Source organism: Ceratotherium simum, chromosome 12 (assembly GCF_057802395.1).
Source record: "Ceratotherium simum simum isolate JZ-2026a chromosome 12, ASM5780239v1, whole genome shotgun sequence".
NCBI classification, from domain to species: domain Eukaryota; kingdom Metazoa; phylum Chordata; class Mammalia; order Perissodactyla; family Rhinocerotidae; genus Ceratotherium; species Ceratotherium simum.
In genome coordinates this window covers 29,090,001-29,111,355 of record NC_141911.1, presented here as the reverse complement: position 1 = coordinate 29,111,355, position 21,355 = coordinate 29,090,001, and the positions used below count along the sequence as shown (strand labels likewise).

General features: G+C 34.1%; 1 protein-coding gene across 15 annotated transcripts in view; it reads left to right on the top strand.

Annotated features, from left to right (window-relative positions):
• Nucleotides 1-21,355, top strand: part of GRIA2 (glutamate ionotropic receptor AMPA type subunit 2) — a 156,846-nt gene that overhangs the window by 131,277 nt on the left and 4,214 nt on the right. For all 15 annotated transcript variants that reach the window (XR_015553800.1, XR_015553799.1, XM_087437486.1 and 12 more), the window contains exon 13: nucleotides 21,191-21,355. This exon is cut by the window's right edge and continues 83 nt beyond it. Coding sequence is in view for 13 of the 15 variants with exons in the window: in XM_087437486.1 (XP_087293612.1) it covers nucleotides 21,191-21,355 (165 nt within the window). In the remaining 2 variants the exon portion in view is untranslated. The remainder of the gene's footprint in view (nucleotides 1-21,190) is intronic.

Here is a 21,355-nt window from a genome sequence, read left to right as displayed (position 1 = left end):
GACTTTTCACAGAGCTTACAAATAGTATAAATGATAAATAATATTAATGCAGATGTTCCTTACTTGAGTGAAAGGACTAGTTTGAAATTTTCCTTTCATTTTTTTATGCAGTCACATGCTGCATAACGACGTTTCAGTCAACGATGGACCACATATACGACAGTGGGTCCCTTAAGATTAGTACCATATAGCCTAGGTGTATAGTACGCTATACCATCTACGTTTGTGTGAATATACTCTGTGATGTTCGCACAACAACAAAATTGCCGAACGATGCATTTCTCAGGACAAATTCCCGTCGTTAAGCAACGCATGACTGTATATCATTTATGATTATATGGTATGATCATATATATATGATTTACTATATAATAATCACAGTTACCAGAGAATTATAATAATGTAGATTAGCCTTTTAAAGGCAGCAACCTTTTTTCAACTCCTTCTGGGGCATAAGATACACCTGTTTATATTTACATATAAAAATATTGGTTGAAATATATTTACAAATAAAAATGTTTTAGTCATTGTAACAGCTTCCCTATAGAATTACATTAAGTGCTATTTCATTAAAGATACATTTTGTTCCACTTACTGCTTGTGTTTAGCAATAATACAGCATAATTTCTCCATTAATATTTTATAGAACAGATTTCACTAATGTATGGTGGTTCTCCATATTTATTGCATGATTTCTGGTGTAGATAATGATTTCTCTGCCACAGTCTTCTATATATCATCTATTTCTATGCAGGTAGAAAATTGTATATATATACTTCTAGCTTTCTATATATGAATACATGTATATATGCTTCTAGCATTCTATAAATTAGTACATATACATGTTATATCGTTCAAATATTTTGGAGATGAGGTGGGTATAGCCATATGAATGTATATATATGTAGAAAGTTACTAATATCAAAATAGACCCTTTATAGACCTTTCACTCATGCTTAACTATTTAAATAATTTCTAAGTACTAAATAAATGCTGAATATGAATAAATTATCAATAAATAGCACTATATGGATATGTTATAAGTCACTCATGGCATGTTTAGTCATATTATTACAGATTTTTCTTCCTTAGTTTTTTTTGGGGAGCTTGATTATTGCATAACAATCTGCATAGCTGACAGCTCAGCATGCCCAAGGCTTCTCTAGATGATCCAGAACAAATTGAAATCATTTCCTCTCTGGTTGGCAGTTTTTCTTTCTCTGACATTTTAATTTTTCTTACCATTCCACAAAACATCTGAGGATAGTATTGAATTCTTAAAGACTTTAAGGATACATTTAGTCTAAGCTGCCTGGGGAAAGCCTGTGTTCTATCGTTTCAGCTAAATGTAGCTGGTTTAACACTGTAGGAAATGTTAAAATTTTAGAAGATTTCACCAATGTTTTCTTTAAAAATTATTGTTCAGTTTAAAGACCTTGCAGTTCATTTAGTAGTTCCCAAATCACAGGAATATAAATAAATGTATGAGAGGCCATATTGAATTATGTTTTCTGTGATCAAAGTGCTATGGAAAGAAAAAGAAGAGGGTATGCCTATTTGCTGAATTATGATTATTGTGCAAAGTGGTAGCTTCTCCCAGGGTAAATACGTTGTTTTGGTCATTCTGCTCTTTTCATGGCAATGCTCAGCAAATGTCAGTGTGCTCTCCATCTGATCGTTTCATTTAGAGACCACCCTTGTGATGCAAAGAGGAGATGAGAGCTCACATTATCCACTGGGTGGATAATTTGACTCTAATCAGATTACAGGAGGCTTTCTATTATTGTTCATGTTAAAGAGAAAATCCTCCTTTTCACACTACCATCAGATCATAAGGGCAATTATTCTAGCAGAAAAGGTTCAAACATTAGAAAAAATTTGAGATTAGTCTCTCATCTCAAAACTCTTCTAAAATTCCTGTTGAGATGTCTCAGAGAAGAAGAATATCAGTATAAACTTGTACAGGTACTTTAGATGACTTAGTGTTCACTTCACTTTATTTTTGTTTACAGAAAAGAATCATCATGCCTGTCTCTGTTGGATGTTTTGCACTAGTTGCTGTGGTAATAAACACTGTCTCAGAGCTCTGTAGAGAAGAGAAATAGAATTGTACAATCATTTAAATATACTGGAATCAAATCTGAACTAAATATAAATATTGTTGATAAAGTTTTGATAATTCTTTAACTAGACTTTTGATATTTGAAGGAAAACTTGATACTAAAGTAATTTACAGTTCATGTTTCCAGCATTTAATTTCACTCCATAAAATATTGAGTGATTATCAAAAACGAGTTGCTAGTAAAGGTGGCTGCTTATTTTCACAGAGAAATGAGATTTTAGAAATAAAACGGCAATTGGGAAAATCAAGCAATGCAAAATATTGTCAGGGTCCCAAAAAATGATATTTGAGATTGCATTTAAAGAAACAAAGAAAGGGCCAAGGGGGTGATGTCAGCAAGATGGTGAAATAGGGAGCCCCTGGATCCTCTTCTTCCCACAGAGACACTGACTCAACAACAATATAGTGACCAATTCTTTTTGTGAGAAATAAGTGAGTGTGAAACCAGCCACATCAAACCCTGTAGGAAAATTCATGGCACTCACTCACATTAGTCCCTCTTCTGGCACAGCGCACTGCAGTTGGGAGGAAACACCCAGCTCTTGGCTTCTCCTTGGAGAGAGAAAGAGAAGACTGGACTGTATGTCCACATTCAGACTTTTCAGAGGAGCTGGCTTCTGTTTTGCCTGAATCTAAGCACTGACAAAAAGGGCGCCAGGTTCGGGACCACTAAGAACAAAGACAAAGTTTTGGGCTAGCACACACTCACTCACCATAGACCCTCCCATCCAGCTCAGTGCAGAAAAGTTGGAGAAACCTTTCAACTCCAAGCTTCCCTCTAGGGAGGGAAAAAGTTGAAGTGTGGGTTCAATGCTTTGCCTTTGTGGCAGGCTGCCTGAGGAACCGGTTTCTGTCTCACTTGTCTCAGAGCACTGATGGGATCTGGCATATGCTAGATGCCTGGGAGCTGCTGAGAACAAAAGAGACCTGGACAGCTTGCTGCTGCTCCAGCAGACTTGTGGTACAGTAGACGGAGGCCAATACAGCTTGGCGGGAGGGAAGACAAGAGTGGAGCATGCATTCAATATTCCAGCTTTTTGGTGGGCTTCCCAAGGGACTGGCTTTGTCTTGCCTGGCTCAGAGTGCTAATGGGAGCCAGCATACTCTACAGCTTGGGGGCCACTGAGAGCAAAAGAGAGCTGAGTAGCTTATGCCAGCTCCAGAGAACCTGCAGTACTGCAGACAGACACCAAAGGGAGCAAGAGATTATGAGTTCCTGAAAAAAGATAATGGCAAATCCCTTTAATTGGGAATTTACATACATAAGTCCAAAGACACAGCCACATAAAATGTTTGAGAGGCCTTCAGAATATTTAACTGGGCTGATTGGTGAAGGTCTTTCCCTATATGAAGCCAGTCCATAAAGACTGGGAGAGGTGGCTGTTTGTAAAAATGCACAGATCCCAACACAGTTACAAGGCACATGAAAAAAAAAGGAATCAAAGGAATAAAATTAATCTCCAGAAACCAACACTAAAAAAACGTTACCTGACAAAGAATTCCAAATAACTGACACAAAGATGCTCAAATAGCTCAGGAAAATGAGACATGAACGAACTGAGAATATCAACAAAGAGATAGAAAATATAAAAATGCACCAAACAAATTTTGGAAATGAATACAAAGACTGAATTGAAAAATTCACTAGCAGGATTCGACATCAGATTTTATCAAGCAGAAGAAAGAATCAGCAAACTTAAGACAAATTATTTGAAATTATCTAAATAGAGGACCAAAAAAAAAAAAAAGAATGAAAAAGAGTGAAGAAAGCCTTAGGGGTCTCAAAAGGAGAAGAGAGAGAGAAAGGGGCAGAAAGCTTATATAAAGAAATCATAGCCAAAAAATTCCCAAATCTTGGGAGGGAAGTGGACATCCAGATTCATGAAACACAAATAAGGATTGTGAATCCAAATAAGGATTAGGATTCATGAATCCTAAATAAGAGGAACCCAAAGACGTATACACTGAGAAATACTATAATCAAATTGTTGAATGTCAAAAACAGAGAATTTTGAAAACTGCAAGAGAAATATGACTTGTTATGTACATGTGAGCACCCATAAGACTACTATCAGATTTATCATCAGAAACCTTGTAGGTCAGAGAGAGTGAGAAGATATATTCAAAGAGCTGAAAAAAAATAACTGCCAACCAAGAATAATAATCTGGCAAAACAGTCCTTCAAAAATGAAGGAGAAATAAAGACTTTCCCAGATAAACAAAAGCTGAGAAAGATCGTCAACACTAGACCTGCCTTACAAGAAATGTTAAAAGGAGTCCCTCAAGTTGAAATGGAAAGATGCTAGACAGCAACACGAAAGCATATAGAAGCTCATCGGTAAGGGTAGAGATAGATAAATACAGAATACTGTAACAGTACTGCGTTAGTCTCGTTTAATTCTCGTATACAGGTTAAATATAAAACTATAAAAAATATAAGTATAAAAATATGTTAATGGATACACAATATGCAAAGATTAATTTATGACATCAATAACATAAAGTGTAAGGGGGGAAGTAAAAGAGTAAAGTTTTTGTATGCAATTGAAGTTAAGTTTTTATAAGCTTAAAATAGACTTTTAAAACTATAAGATATTTTATGTAAGTTCTGTGGTAACCACAAAGAAAACACCTATAGAAGTTACACACAAAAAAATGAGAAAGTAATCAAAGTGTATTACTACAAAAAAATCAATGAAATACAAAGGAAGACAAGAGAACAAAAGAGGAACAAAAAAGCTACAAGATAGACAGAAAACAATTAATGAAATGGCAATAGTAAGTGCTTCCCTGTCAGTAGTTACTTTAAATGAAAATGAATTAAACCCTTCAATCAAAAGACATAGAATGGCTGAATATATATTAAAAAAAACAAGGTACAACTATATCTGTGTGCAAGAGATGCACCTTAGATTCAAGGACACACAGGCTACAAGTGAAAGAATGGAAAAGATATTCCACACAAATGGTAACCAAAAGAGAGTAGGTCTGGCTATACTAAATATTAGACAAAACAGACTTTAAGTCAAAAACTGTAATGAGACAAAGAATATACATATTTATTATGTAATGATAAAAGGGTCAATTCACCAGGGGTATATAACAATTATAAATATATATGCACCCAACATCAGAGCTCCCACGTATATGAAGCAAACATTGACAGAACATAAGGGAAAAAGAGCAACACGATAATAGCAGGAGATATCAATACACCACTTTCAATAATGGACATAAAATCCAGACAGAGGATCAATAAGGAAGCAAGATTGGAACAACACGATAGACCAAATGAACCTAACAGACATATACAGATCATTAGATCCAACAACAGCATAATACACATTTTTCTCCAGTGCACATTGAACAATCTCCAGAATAGATCATGTTAGGTCACAAAATGAGTCTTAATAAATTTAAGAAGATTATAATCTCTGACCACGATGGAATGAAAGTAGAAATCAATAGGAGAGGAAAACTGGAAAATTCACTAATATGTTGAAATGAACACACTTTTGAACAACCAATGGATCCAAGAAGAAATTAAAGAGGAAATAAAAAAATATCTTAGGAATAATGAAAATGGAAACACAACATACCAAAACTTATGGTATGCAGCAAAAGCAGTATTAAGAGGAAAGTTTATAGTGGTAAATGCTTACTTAAGAAAGAAGAAAGATCTCAAATAAACAACCTAACTTTAGACTTGTACACTTCAAGGAACTAGAAAAAGAAGAACATACTAAGCCCAAGTTAACATAAGTAAGTGTGATAATAAAGATTAGAGCAGAAATAAATGAAATAGAAAATAGAAAAGCAATAGAAAATATCAAGGAAACTAAGAGTTGACTTTTTGGAAAGATCAATAATATTGACAAACCTTTAGCAAGACTAATTAAGAAAGAAAGAAGACTCAAATAAAATTAGAAAAGATAGATGAGATATTACAACTGATAGCACAGAAATAAAAAGGATTATAAAACACTACTATGAATGATTATATGCCAAAAAGTTGGATAACCTAGAAGAAATGGGCAAATTCCTAGAAACATACAATCTACTAAGATTGAATCATGAAGAAATAGAAAATCTGAACACACCTATAAATAGTAAGGAAATTGAATCAGTAATCAAAACATCCCAATAAAGTCCAAGACCAGATGGCTTCACTGGAGAATTTTACCAAACATTTAAAGAAGGATTAATGACAAATCTCAAATTATTCCAAAAAATAGAAGAGGAGGGAATACTTTCACACTCACTATATGAGGCCGACATTACCCTGATACCAAGCCAGACAAAGATACTACAAGAAAAGAAAACTGCAGGCCAATGTTCCTAATAAATATAGATGCAAAGATCCTCTGCAAAATACTAGCAAACTAAATTCAACAGCACATTAAAAGAATCATGCACCATGACCAAGTGGGATTTATCCCTGAGATGCAAGGATGTTTCAACCTATGAAATCAATCAATATGGTACACCACAATAACAAAATGAAGGATAAAAATCACATGATAATCTCAATAGATGCAGAAAAAGCATTTGACAAAGTTGAACACTCTTTCATGATAAAAACACTCAATAAACTAGGAATAGAAAGAAATTACCTGAACACAATAAAGTCCATATATGCATCCCATGGCTGAATCATAATCAGTGATGAAACTGAAAATTCTCCTTCTAAATCAGGAGCAAGACAAGGATGACCACTCTTGCCACTTTTATTCAACATAGTACTGGAAGTCCCAGCCAGAGCAATTAGGCAAGAAAAAGAAATGAAGGGCGTCCAAATAAGAAAAGAAGTAAAATTATCTTTGTTCACAGATGACATGATTTTCTTTGTAGAAAACTCAAATTATTCTATGAAAAAACTGTTAGAACTAATAAACAAATTCAGTAAAGTTGCAGAATACAAAATCGACATACAAAAATCAGCTGCATATCTATACACTAAAAATGAACAATCTGAAAAGGAAATTAAGAAAACAGTTCCATTTACAATAGCATCAAAAAGAAAAAATAAGATACTTAAGAATAAACTTAGCCAGGGAGGGGCAAGACTTGTACACTGAAAACTCTAAAAGATTGCTGAAAGAAATTTAAAAAGACATAAATAGATGGAAAGACATTTCCATCCTTGATCGTGGATTGAAAGGCATATTGTTAAAATGTCCATTCTAATGTCCATACTATTCAAAGTGATCTACAAATTCAGTGCAATCCTTATCAAAATCCCAATGTAATTTTTTGCAGAAATAGAAAAAACAATCCTAAAATTCATATGGAAACACAAAGAATCATGTATAGTTAAACCAATCTTGAGAAACAGGAACAAAGCTGGAGGCCTTACACTCCCCAAGTTCAAAACATATTACAAAGGTATAGTAATCAAACCAAAATTATACTGGCATAAAGACAGATATAGACCAATGGAACAGAATAGAGAACCCAGAAATAAACCTGTGCATATACAGTTAAGTGATCTTCAGCAAAGGTACCAAGACTCCACAATGGGGAAAGAATAGTCCTCTCAACAAATAGTGTCGGGATAACTGGATATCCATATGAAAAAGAATGAAATAGGACTCTTACACCATACACAAAAATCCATTCAAAATGGATTAAAGATTTAAAAGTAAGATCTGAAACTATAAAACTCCTATAAGAAAACATAGGGGATAAGCTTCATGACTTCAGTCTTAGCAAGGATTTCTTGGATATGACACCAAAAGCACAGGCAACAAAAGCAAAAGTAGACCAGTGTACTACATCAAATTAAAAAGCTCTTGTGCAGCACAGGAAACAACCAACAGAGTGAAAATGTAACATATGGAATGGGAGAAAATATTTGCAAACCATATATCTGATAGAGTTGATATCCAAAATATATAAGGAACTCCTACAACTCAATGGTAAAAAACCTAATAACCTCATTAAAAAGTTGGCAAAGGACTTGAATAGACATTTCTCCAAAGAAGAACTACAAACGGGCAGCTATACGAAAAGATACTCAACACTACTAATCATCAGGGAAATGCAAATCAAACCACAATAGATATTGCCTCACACCTGTTAGCATGGCCATTAGAAAAAAGAAAAAAAAACAAAAATAACAAGTGCTAGTGAAGATGTGTAAAAATTGGAACCCTTGTGCACTGTTGATGGGAATGCAAAATGGTGCAGCGTCTACGGAAAACAGTATGGAGGCTCCTCAAAAAGTTAAAAATAGAACTACCACATGATCCAGCAATCTTACTTCTGGATATTTATCCAAAATAGTTGCAATGAGTATCTCAAAGCGATGTTCACACTCCTATGTTCGTTTGCAGCATTATTCACAATAGCCAAGAGGCGGAAACAACCTAAATGTCCATTGACGGATGAATGGATAAAGAAAATGTGGTATATTACTCAATGGAATATTATTCAACCTTAAAAAAGGGAAGGATATTCTGTCATAGGCTACAACATGAATGAACCTTGAGGATGTGATGCTACACAAAATAAGTCAGTCATAGAAGGACAAATACTGCATGATTCCACTTATATGAGGTATACAAAGCAGTCAAATGCATGGAAGCAGAAAGTAGAAAGATAGTTGCCAGGGGCTGGAGAGGAGGGGAAATGAAGGGTTGCTGTTCAATGGGTATACTTTCAGTCATACAGGATGAAAAGTTCTGGAAATGTTTTGTACAACAATGTGCCTATAGTTAACAATACTGTACTATATACTTACAAATTTGTTATTAGGATAGATTTCATATCATGTATTTTTTTTACTTTAATTAAAAAAACCCTGCTCCCAAATAACACAGTAAAACGAAAAAAACAAACAAAAAATAAGGACAGAACCTATCTTAGTAGGAGATGTTTTTTAGTATTTAAAAATTTAAATTTATAAGATCTCTCTCTAATCTTATGGTAGATGTTGCTTCTTAAAAAATATTGGCTAGAATTAAAATTTTGCATATTAGGATCAAAACAAAATTAGAGGTAGGCATGAATATTTATGCTTTTTCAATATTAAATATACCAATCATTACAATGATGAGGTATATATATGTAAATGCTTAGAAATTTTAATGTGGCTAGTATATTATAAATATAAATACGAAATATATGAAATTATCAGTATATAGTCATTATCCTGTATTATTTTGCTCCAACTAGTTTTCTTACTAGTCCATTCTTGACATGGCAAAAGAATGTGGACATATGCTAAATCCTTCTATATGGGAGGCAATACCTTAATGATGAAACAACTTTGATCTTTTTATCCAAAAGATTTATATCAGTGTCTTTAAAATGTTTATTTTACAATACAATTAACTTTCCATATTGAGTGAGTAATGTGATATTTGAGGGTAAGAAAGGTAGAAAATTCTGTAGTCTTTGATTTACTAAAAGGGTTCGTACTGATAAACCAAGGGATCCAACGTGTCTAGTATATATTAATGGTATTTTCATGGGTACTGTGTGACTTTTGCTGCCATTTTTATGTTACTTCCCTTGAGTTCCAAGGTTTTTTTGTTTGCTTATTTGAAATCAAATTCAGTTCTTTTTTGTTTTTCTAAAATCAAATTTTCTTAAATAACATTATTAGAAGAAATTTAGTCCTTGTATTGGGACTTCCTTACTTTCCTTTTGTAACCTCAAAGTACTGAAATACCACTCTGAAGCCTAGCAGTGGGATGTGTAGAATTATTCGCTAAAGCAATGGTAGCTTGTTATAGAGTACAGTGCAAATGGTCTTGTATTGTTTCTCAAGACAATCACACCCCCCTGAAAATTTGTTCATTCATAACAGAAAAGAATCTCACAGGGCTGGCCTGGTGGCATAGCGGTTAAGTTCTCGCATTCTGCTTTGGTAGCTCGGGGGTTCACCAGTTTGGATCTTGGGCTCAGACCTACTCACCGCTTATCAAGCCATGCTGAGGCGGCGTCCTGTATAGAAGAGCTCCATCTCTACGACTATGACATGAAACTATGTACTGGGGCTTTGGGAGAAAAAAGAAAAAGAGCAAGATTGGCAACAGATGTTAGCACCGGGCCAATCTTTCTCAAAAAACAAAACAAAACACCAAAGATACACAAAACAAAACAAAACGAAAAGAATCTCACAGCCATTTAAATAGAATAGCTAGCTGACATAAACCAATTTTGACCATAATTGCACTCATCTTTTGATTGCTTAAAAAAAAATCCACACTTAAATGCCCTGTTCCTGTAGATGTGTTGAGGTTGGATAAAGAAGCTCAAATGTTTTAGAAGGAAACTCTGACATTGCAGATAAGTTCCTTCTGCTTGTCTGGTGATCTCTGATAGCATCAGCATTCTCATCTTTAAACATAGGGCTTAGGTTATAAATTGCCTCTCAAATTCTGTTCATGTTTGAAATATTATGACATTATGAAGAATTAACCATTCAAACTATTCTTGAATATGCCTTATGAATGTAAACTTGCCACTTTTCTTAACATTCAATTCCATTTTGTTAGTTTTTATTGTTATAGTTTTTAGAAAGTTCTTTGAAACTAAAACTTACCTCCTAAGTATTTTCATTCATTGGTCCTAATCCTGACTTTAATAATTGCTTTCTTTTTCATATGACAGATGCATCAAATACATGAAGATAACTATCTTCTCTTCCTTAAATTTTCTCACCACCTAGCCTAAGAATTCTGAATCTTCTCAACCATTATTTATTAAATCATGTTTTCAAACCCTTCATATTGGTCTTTATATCTTTTGAATGTAGGATTTCCAGTGTTATTCTTAAAGTATGGTATCTAGATATAGGGTATGACTTGGTCTAACTCTAGAGGATCTTAGCTAGTATCTGAAAATTCAGATTTCAGTCCACTTTCAACCTGGACCCTTGTGTTCTTCAGGCAACACAGTGTTTACATCAAGAAAAAGAAAGAAAGAAAAAGGCTTTAACTAGAGAATGTACTCTCCACCACTACAGACAGTCTCACCATTCTCTATTACCCCATTACTGTCTGTTTCACTCACATTTCCTGCTTGGCCCTCAAGGTATTTGAAATTACAACTCTGTTATCTAGACTCTATAATTCCACTTAAAACCTTCAAGTTTGTTAGCTTTTGTGGTAACTGCATCACATGAATAGCTTGCCCTAAAGTTGTTGTTTACTGAAAACCCAGGTGATTTTAATATGAATTGTGGTAAGCCTCACGTCTTTCATTCTGTGAATATGCAGTTGATTGAAGCCATATGCCAGATTTTGCATTCATCTCTGTTAAATTTCACTTTGGTTTTTGGCTTATTTTCCCAAGCCCATAAAATTGAAATGTTGATTCTGTCATCTATCATAAAAATATCTGTGACTTTGAAACATTTGCCATGTATAGCTTCGTCTAAATTGACTAAAATACTGAACACAGTGGGGCTATGTATGGAATCAGTGGTATAACAAAAGTTTCCCTTTAGGTCAGTATTTGCATGTTAATAAATAATAACCAATACTTTTTCGATGTGATTGAAATTTTAACCATAAGCCCACCTAATTCTGATAACCCTTAGTCTCCATCCAATCCATAAGGATAATATGAGATATTTTGTCAAATACATTGATGATACTCAAGATATTCTCTGGTCACAATAGACCTTGAATGAGTCAAAAAAGTAACTCTATTAAAAAATAAAAGATGTGATCATAGGGGATCACTTGCCTTTCCTCTTGCATTATCAACTCACATTATATGCATGTGTACACATATAGTTAATACATGAGATATAATTAGTAGGACATTTCATTATTGATATCATTTATCATTCATAAGAGAATGAAAGCATGTGAAAATGTTAATCGCATTTTAAACTTTAAGAACATTGTTTTCCAAGCAGAAAATTATCGTAAGTATATGATTCTATTAGTAATATATGAATTAACCTGACTCTATTTTTCACATCTGAAAGTAATTTTAAAATGCCAAACAGAACTCTGAGATGTAACTTAGCTTTACTTTTGGTTGATTAAAATGATGCAAGAAATCTAATTTATTTCAGCTTCAGTTTACTAATCAATAAATTATACACAAATATTTAACTGAATTTCTCTAAATTTTACAATATTGTCGAGTGACTTTTTTTCTTTTAATAAAACATTGTTTATCTAAACACTCTGCTTGAGTATTTTTATGGGTTAGTGTATATAGACATGTATTGAAGATTTAGATATCCAAATCTTATTCCTGATTCTTCTAGAGGCTAACAAACTATGTTAAGCAAGTTATTTAATCTTTCTGACGTTTGCTCCTAAAATAAAGGGCTTGGAATATAGTAAGCAATTTTTAAGGTCCATTCTAGTGCTAATCTAGTGCTGATTTGAAAACTGTTAAACTGTTAAGCTGTTAAAATCCTTTTAGTTATATTCCTTCATAAATACCATTTCAATCTTTAAGAAGCTGAGAAATTCCACCAGTTTACTGCTAGAAATACAGTTTAATGTGAGTTTTGTTAATATTATTGGAGAATTGGTTTTATTTAAAATGATAGTAATCATATAGAAAAATCTTCATGAGAAAAACAAATCAAACCACACTTCTGTAAAATACCTTAAAAACTATAATCCTTTATAAATAACTAATTATTACATTTTAATTAAAAAAGAGAAAAACATATTGTGAGACTTCATATAAAATGTTCATAATTACATCTGACTTTAACAATTCCAAATATATTTCTCACTGACTGGTTCATGACTTCATGGAATTGACAATTTGAGTCTAAATCTTTATTTTAAATCCCAAGAATTATGGTGTTAAGCATAAAATCTGAATAAAGCTAAGTGAGCAAAGGAATGTCTAAGAGAACATTTGTATTGACTTCATTAAAATGTTTACTATTAATTTTTTACATGAAATAAATGGTGTAGTTTTGGGTTGTGTAAAAGATAATCAACATATGAGCAAAAACTCATGTTTCTTGGCCAAATGATGAGTAAGAAATGTTAAGTTGATGGAATTAAGCTCTCAAAAAATCTTTATTGGTACAACACAACTTCTTAATCTTTCCTTTCCATTTGTTTGCACTGTGGAAGTCTTTTTTTTCATCAGGGAAAATAATGAACTTCTTTTTAAACTTAAAGAAAAGCTTAAGTAAATAGTCTTTTACTTTTATCCCTATGATAAGATAAAATTTTATTAATAAATGTGATTTAAAAAGACTCAGAAGAGGTCTAGAGATTTTGTCATACATAGTAGTCGTACTTGAAATGCTAAACACCTCTTAGGTTTTCTTACTTTTCTTTTTTTTCCTTTTGTTTTTGTGATGCTATTATTGTTGGCAAATGACATGAAAAAATAGTATCAAAACATGAAATAAGAACCAAGTTTCAAAGCACTTTTGTGTTTTCATTATTATATTGTTTTTATTTATATTTTGCAGCATATTCTCAGCTCATACCCTTAAAAATGAATTTGTATGTTGATTGATAAATACAGTGTCTTCTTGATATAAATGCTGTGCGACTACCACAAACTCAAGCCTTTCATTAGCGTAGCAATTAAAGCCCTGGAATGCGGACAAATTGGACCTATCTTTTAGGTATTTTACTCCCTCATAAGTAATCTAATTCAAATACTTTTCAAGTACGTTGAAGACATAAATAATGTTCTATTTCAAAATTCTCATTAACGAAAGTGGTTTTCATTGACAGAATCCCATTAAAACAAAACCACTTCCATTGTTGGGCAAAGGTGTGGAAGTAGATTTGGGTCTTCCATTTTCCAACAGAATTCTATTCTTATCTTCAAGGTTTTATTCCAGCAATGTCAGAGGAATAGTTATCCCCGTTTCTGCAAAGCTAATATCTCCATCTTGGCATTTGACATTGTCGGGCACAGAGAGATAATCCCCTTCTGCCCTTTTCTTTAAGGTTCTTATGGCTGGCCAAATAATCAACAAGACAGGTTAGCAGGACAAAATAATACCAAGTTTAATAACATGTATACATGGGAGAAACTCAGAAATGAGCAACTCGTCCCTCTGTCTAAGCTGCTTGCTTAAGTATTGCAGCTAAAGGCGAGGAGCGTGTTGGGGGTGGGTAGTGGCCTGGGACTTCAGAGGGCAGGAGGACAATTCTTTTCGGGGTCATCTATAGATAATGTGGTCAGGGAGAGACAGAGTTTTTGATAAAAGAGGCTTGGTGCCTTTGCTATTGTAACCTCTATCCTACATTATCTTTATAGCCATCATGATAGAAGATCTGTTCCAGGAAGTAGCCACCATGTCAAATTCTTTAGGCAGTTAGTGAGGGAGGTCAAATGTCCTTAGAGAAAACAACCAAGGTAAAGAGATAGATTTCAGGGTGGCCAAATCTTGATCTCCCACAACATCTCTTTCCAGTTATCAAAGATGTTGTTCTAAGACTTATACCTTAATGATGTCTTTAGTCTTTCCATGTCTGCAGGCTCCTTCTTTAATCTCGACTCAGATTTGCCACAAGTTTGAAAAGTCCTTGTGACAGTGCTCTCCTTTATCTCTATTTCTCTTCTTCCTTGCCTTTAACTGATAAATTTATAAATTTCTTTCCTATAATCTCCTTTTTTCCATTCTGGCCACTTTCTCCTTCATTCTTTAAAATCTGATCTTCCTTATACTTCCTAAAAGGGTCACTTAATACCCTTCTGGCCAAATTGAAATGTTTTGTATGTATTTTCATGCTTTGTAAGAACTGTGCTACATTTAATACTGTTGTGCAAATTCTTTTTTTTTTTTTTGTGAGGAGATCAGCCCTCTGCTAACATCTGCCAATCCTCCTCTTTTTTTTGCTGAGGAAGACTGGCCCTGGGCTAACATCTGTGCCCATCTTGCTCCACTTTATATGGGACGCCGCCACAGCATGGCTTGCCAAGCAGTGCGTAGGTGCGCACCCAGGATCCTAACAGGCGAACCCTGGGCCACCACAGCAGAGCGCGGGCACTTAACCACTTGCGCCACCGGGCCGGCCCCCCTCAAATTCTTTTGATACTTTTTTGTCCCTTAGTTCATGAAACCCCAGTGCTTTCTCATACATTCTCTTATTTCTCTAACCACTCTGTTCTTTCCTTCACTGACTTCTTAACTTTTGTCCAGACTGTGTACTAAGGCTACATGCTTTTCTCCTACTATAACTTGTTTTGTAATGGTTTTGCAAAAATAATTTTATAGTCTTTTACGTTTAAATATCATTTACATTTAGTATACATAGCTATGCAAACTATTGAAGATGAAGCTTTAAAAGTCTGTATTATTTTAATTTCATTCAAAGAGATGTTGAAGATGTTGGGATGTTGAAAACTTCTAATGATGCACAATACAGAAAGTGACAAAGAAAACTCAATTTAAAATACTGATTCCCTTGACTCAATTTGACTATATGTTGTTTATGTTGGACATTACATCTAAATAGAAAATGGACAACAACTGCCCTCTATTGGGGGGGAGAACCCTACTAATAAAAATTAAAATCCCAATGTATGCTAGTGAGTTTTTAAACTTCTGATCTCATGATGGTGACTGTAACTCAGAAACATACAAGCTTTTCTGTAGGGATTGCAGATTTGTAAACAGCAGAGAATAACAGAATGAGACCTAGGGAAACTTCTTTTTTGACTGCCAACTCTAGTGGTTTCCAGGGACAGTTTGAATTCCTGCTGACATCCATAATGAAGCAACGGGCCATGCTATGAGTTCCACAGAAAGGCTAAAGAATCAGGAAAAAGGGTAAAATCTTAAAGGAAGGAAAGTTATCTTTTGTTTTAAATACAAATTTTTTATAGAGTGTCAGCCAAATAGACTAGAAAATATAGGTTATTAATTCACACTGTGACACTCTAATCTTGACATCCAGGAGGCTTTAGGTCAAGTTCTACTCATAAATAGAGTTACCTTCTTGTTAGTTGCTATAACTACTTCAGACATTGTAATTTTTCCAGAAAAAAGCAGAGGTTTTCATGAAAGTATCTCTATTCATGTTTGACGTGGAAGCGAGATCTAGAGATCATCGCAATGGGGAGCACAGTTCTAAAAACTCTATAAATGCACTCCTGGTGTAAAGTCACATCAGCCATTTGGAAATCTCTAGTTAGATCTTTTGGACTTCATTTGTATTTGGAAATCATTTAGAACTCCTATTCTAGCAAAAAATGTTCTGCTGACATTGTGAGAAGGTATTTTGGTATTTTTTTAGAAGTTAGTGGGTAAACAAGATTTTTTTTGACAGTGAACTATATAAGAATTAATAGACTAAGCAGTGAAGAATGTTTGTTGTGCAGCACCTGTATTTCCTACTAATTCTTGAATAAGTGTGTATGTTTCATAAGAATTATACCTATTTCCTTTGAAAAGTCATCTTTTTTTCCTAAAGGGGAAAAGGCTTATTTAGATGGCAGAAAAATTAATGCCTGTATTACTGTATATGAGGAAGAAAAAAAACTAAATTAAAATGCCTGTTGGCTTCTTTCACAGCAAAGGAAGCCATCCTTTTCTTAGATATAAGTATATCATATGTTCTTAGTTTCTATGGAAATTTTCCCCAACCATGCTAGACAATGGGCATATTTTCTCTTTAAGTACAATTTCACACTGTTATTTTCTGTGAAATATTAGTCAAATCAATGGGCCTATTAGTAATATCGAACTATGGAAAGGGATTTGAATTGCTGTATTCAGTCTTAACTCCTTGAGAAACACAGGGAAATCAAGAGCGTTGTCCTGACAAAGCTATCATTTATCTCCTCTTATCAAGATATCACTTATCTCCTCCTCAAAACGTGATGGCTGATGCCATCCTGAGGAAATTGACTTCACTTTACCATGCTTCCTGAAAGAATGAGTAGTTAACCTTGGTTTAACATGTTAACTTAAGAAGTGCAGTCTTCCTTGGCTTAGCTGTAGTCGAGATTTTTAAAATATCTACATATTGAGGGCATTTAAATCTGGTGAAAAGCAGTGCTTAGATTTGGGGAAGAGGTGGAGAAGGGAGTTGTAAAGATTCCTAAGAAAGACTTAGAACTTTTATCTGGGGCCATATTGGCTCTGGGAGATTGGAAACCAACGTTCCAGCCCTTCTTTTTTCTCTGCAATGCATCAGTGCTTCTCTTAGGACCAAAACTTAGACTAGTATTACAAATGGTAGGAAAGTGTAGTTTATTTAAAAAGTCAGTATGATTTGCCTGTGTTTCCTCTTCTCCTGTGCTAAAATGTGCTCAAATTTAGACATTGCTTAGGAGAGTAGTGATCATCATTGCCTGGCACTCACCTGCAAAGTCCACATAAAGGGGCTAATTGAGTCAATTTGGTTAGTATTTGATTTGCATTTTTCAGACAATTGCCTGAATTTTCTGGATGCTTTTGATATTGAATAATGTCTGTAAGATGAGTTGCTGGAACACAGAATTTTAACGGGAAACACTTTTTTATACATTACCTTAGTTGACCACATGGAGTTTTATTAACCTGAAAAAAAATCCCCAATTTTTCTTTTTAGTCTATTTGTAAATATTTTCTGAGAAACGAGTGGTCAATAAGCTGGAGTGGTTAGGAAGATGGCAGTGTGCTCTCTACTGTGTCAGATCGCCCATTAGCTTACAAATTATACCAAACTAAACATTGTCACCTAAACTAACCTGGCAATAAAAATAACTATAATTTATCGTGCAGGCTCTTGTATAGGAAACCTAGGGGAGAACTTTGCTCTGCCATTGGATTGCTTTCCAGCTGGTTACTTTTCGATTGCTATGGTTTTGGAGAAGAACAAGATTTCTAGGCATTGCCTATTTATCTGTTTAGTCAAGACTAACAATTTTTCTTTTACTGTCAATAGAAATTAACACTGATTCTTTGAACTGTCTCTCAGTAAAAATGTAGTCAGATTGTTTCTATTCTTCTTTTGAAGGTAGCTATAAAGTTCAAATCAATAAATCTCTTGCCCTAATGGATGATAGTTTTCAACATAACAGTATTATACTGTTCATGAATTACCCTACTTGTGTACCTTTGGCCAAATCTGTTCAAACAAATAGTTCTTTAAGAGCTATGGTTATGAATACATTTCATTAACTTGGTTAAGGAAGTAAACAGTAAACTAACAACTGGGAGACGAATGAACCCATTGGGGAAAAAATTTATATCTTTCAAAGTTTCTAACCTATGAAAGAAATTACTTTAAGCTTTATGTAGTATCATCAATGTGTATTTTAAGATCTTAGATAATTTATATATTTTATTAATCCACAATTACATCATAAAATCCTGCTCGGTTAGGAAAAAAGCCATGTTATAATACATGTGAAGCCTGGTCATAAAAAGTGACTGATTTCACTTAGTAGAACTTATATGTCTAGATTAACATATCAGAACTTGTATATCTTCCAAATGATTCAGAACCCCAAAGACAGAAATTGAGTAGCTCAGTTAAAACACTACAGCTATGTACATTTTTTTCTAGATTGCATTTTAAAGTCCTTTATCCCTTGGAAAAAATTATTCTATTTATACATTGGGAAATATCTTTAAACCAACTGGGAAGTTTTATGGATGAAACAGGCACAGTGAAGTTTCTCTTCACTTAATGAATATTACCTTTGACATAATTCAGGTAATTTAAATGTCCCCTCAAAAATTTAGTCTTTAGTGCCAGCCTGTGGCTTAGCGGTTAAGTGGGTGTGCTCCGCTACTGGTGGCCCGGGTTCGGATCCCGGGCGTGCACCGACGCACCCTTTCTCCGGCCATGCTGAGGCCATGTCCCACATACAGCAACTAGAAGGATGTGCAACTATGACATACAACTATCTACTGGGGCTTTGGGGCAAAAAAAAAAGGTGGAAGATTGGCAATAGATGTTAGCTCAGAGCCGATCTTCCTCAGCAAAAAGAGGAGGATTAGCACGGATGTTAGCTCAGGGCTGATCTTCCTCATAAAAAAAAAAAATTTAGTCTTTAAAGAGAAGTCATCTTGATTTTAATTTATTTTTCTTCTTACTTCCTTGCTAATTTTTGGATCTTCTCAAAGGGCATCCATATTTATGAAACATTTTATGTACTATTTTAATGCCTCCAAATTGATATTTCAAAAGTTGGAATAGTTGACATGTTTAATGGATGATTTGATAAAATAATTGTGTAATTTCATTTTGAACTCTCCTTTACCACCTTATGGTTCTGTTCCAAAACATTTGATATCACCTGTTTTTTGAGGAACTCACGTTACGAAAAGATCTTGAAGTTTAATAAGATTGCATGATATAGAATCAAATTCAAATACTGTAGTATCTTTCAATTTGGTCGAGACTATGAGGGCAGACTATGGAGAAAAAACAATATAAACATCTTCTACAATAAGCAAAGATGCAGATAAAGCAAAAATGGTCTAATTCTTCCTAATTCCCAGAGTATTCAATTTGCATACATTAATTATGAACCATTTACATGAAGATACTGTACCAGACACTATGAGGGTCATGAAGATAAATTTCCCTTGTTGGGGTCCTGGTAGAGCTGTCACTGTCATAGATGTGCTTTCACAACAAAGAGAAGCCTAATTCACTAGGTAATGAAGTTTCAAATCTGTTTTCTCAAGAAGGGGCATTGCTTGGAAATAGAAATAGGTTTAAGAGTGGTTTAAATAAATTATTAGATGATAGAAATATTATTAATAAGTAAAGAACTTTTATAAATTTAGTTGAAAATATCCTTTTGGGAGGACATCTGGGTCTTCTCACAGCATAGACTGCTGGGCTGACACGGTCCATGGGCTGTCGCAATTCAGCAGTCTCTGTTCAGATGGAGACAATGAAGAAATGCGACCAATGACTGAGCGCCTCTCTCTGTTATGTGTATTATAAACTTCAGTGATACAAGCCTACTCCATACTTTATTTACACTTGACCCTTGATTTTCACCAAAGTAGAATGCTTTTATGTATATGTAAAGCTGCCCTAATCCCTAGGGCAGCATTCTCAACAAATTTGGACTTATGTCTGCTTATAATGAATTGATTTATCTTTGCTTTCTATAAGATAAAGGTTATATTTTTAAAATTCCTTAGAGTAAAAAACAAACAAACAAAAAGTCCCAAAATGTCATGAATCTTAAAAGTAAGTTTTCAATTTCAAGGTTCCATTTTAAACCTTCTATATTAGAATAAGAAAAGGGGTTATTCAGTCACCTTCCCAAGAGGGATTCAAGTCAGTTGAGAAAATTGTGATAGAAAAATAAGAAGACATTCAAATGGTATGACTTTCCAATTCTATGCTCAACTTTCTTTTTCACTCTGAATAAAATCTGCGATGACTCTTTTGATGTCTGTCTTTGCTTTTGAGTCAGTTAATTTTTATGATAAATATCCCCTCAATTATACTACTGCAATTACCCCTTCGTTCTTTCATATCTGTCACTCATAAGAATGTTATTTTTTCCAGGATGTGTTGTAATAAACAGTATATTGGTGTTTAAATACGCAAAATGAAAATTTTCTGTTTAATTAAAAGAAAATGTCAATGCCCAAAGTATATTTCTTTGAAAAATCAATGTTACTCTAGAAGGATTTGAGTCAATATCTAATAGAGGCTTCCAGCATTATTTTCTTTATTCCTTAGATAATGGGCATTACCTTAGGATCTTACCACTTATATGCCCAACCAATTAACATTACACAGACTCATGTTCTGCCACTAATTAAGAATGGATCATTTAGGATTTTAGCAGTCAAGATATCTTTTTGCTTGTCTCGTAACTCGAATTATACCTAGAGGTAGCGTAGTGTATTTTTCAACTTCTTTTGGAGTGTGACTATTTCAGATTGCTTCTTGGGTATGTAGTATTTTGTTTACAGCTAAAATGTCATAACCAAATGGCATATGAGGTCCTTGTAAATATAAAGAAAATGTATTTGACATAATGACAGACTTATGAAAGACAAAATATTAAAGGTGGAGATTTGTCCGTGTTCTATGTACCATCTATGAGTGTTTTGAAAACTAATGCCTTCCTTTGTGTTTTGTCAAAAACTTTTAGAACCATCTCTTAACTCTCTCTGGCACCTTCCTTTTTCTGCAGAGATCTAAAATTGCAGTGTTTGATAAAATGTGGACCTACATGAGAAGTGCAGAGCCCTCTGTGTTTGTGAGGACTACAGCCGAAGGGGTAGCTAGAGTCCGGAAGTCCAAGGGGAAATATGCCTACTTGCTGGAGTCCACGATGAATGAGTACATTGAGCAGAGG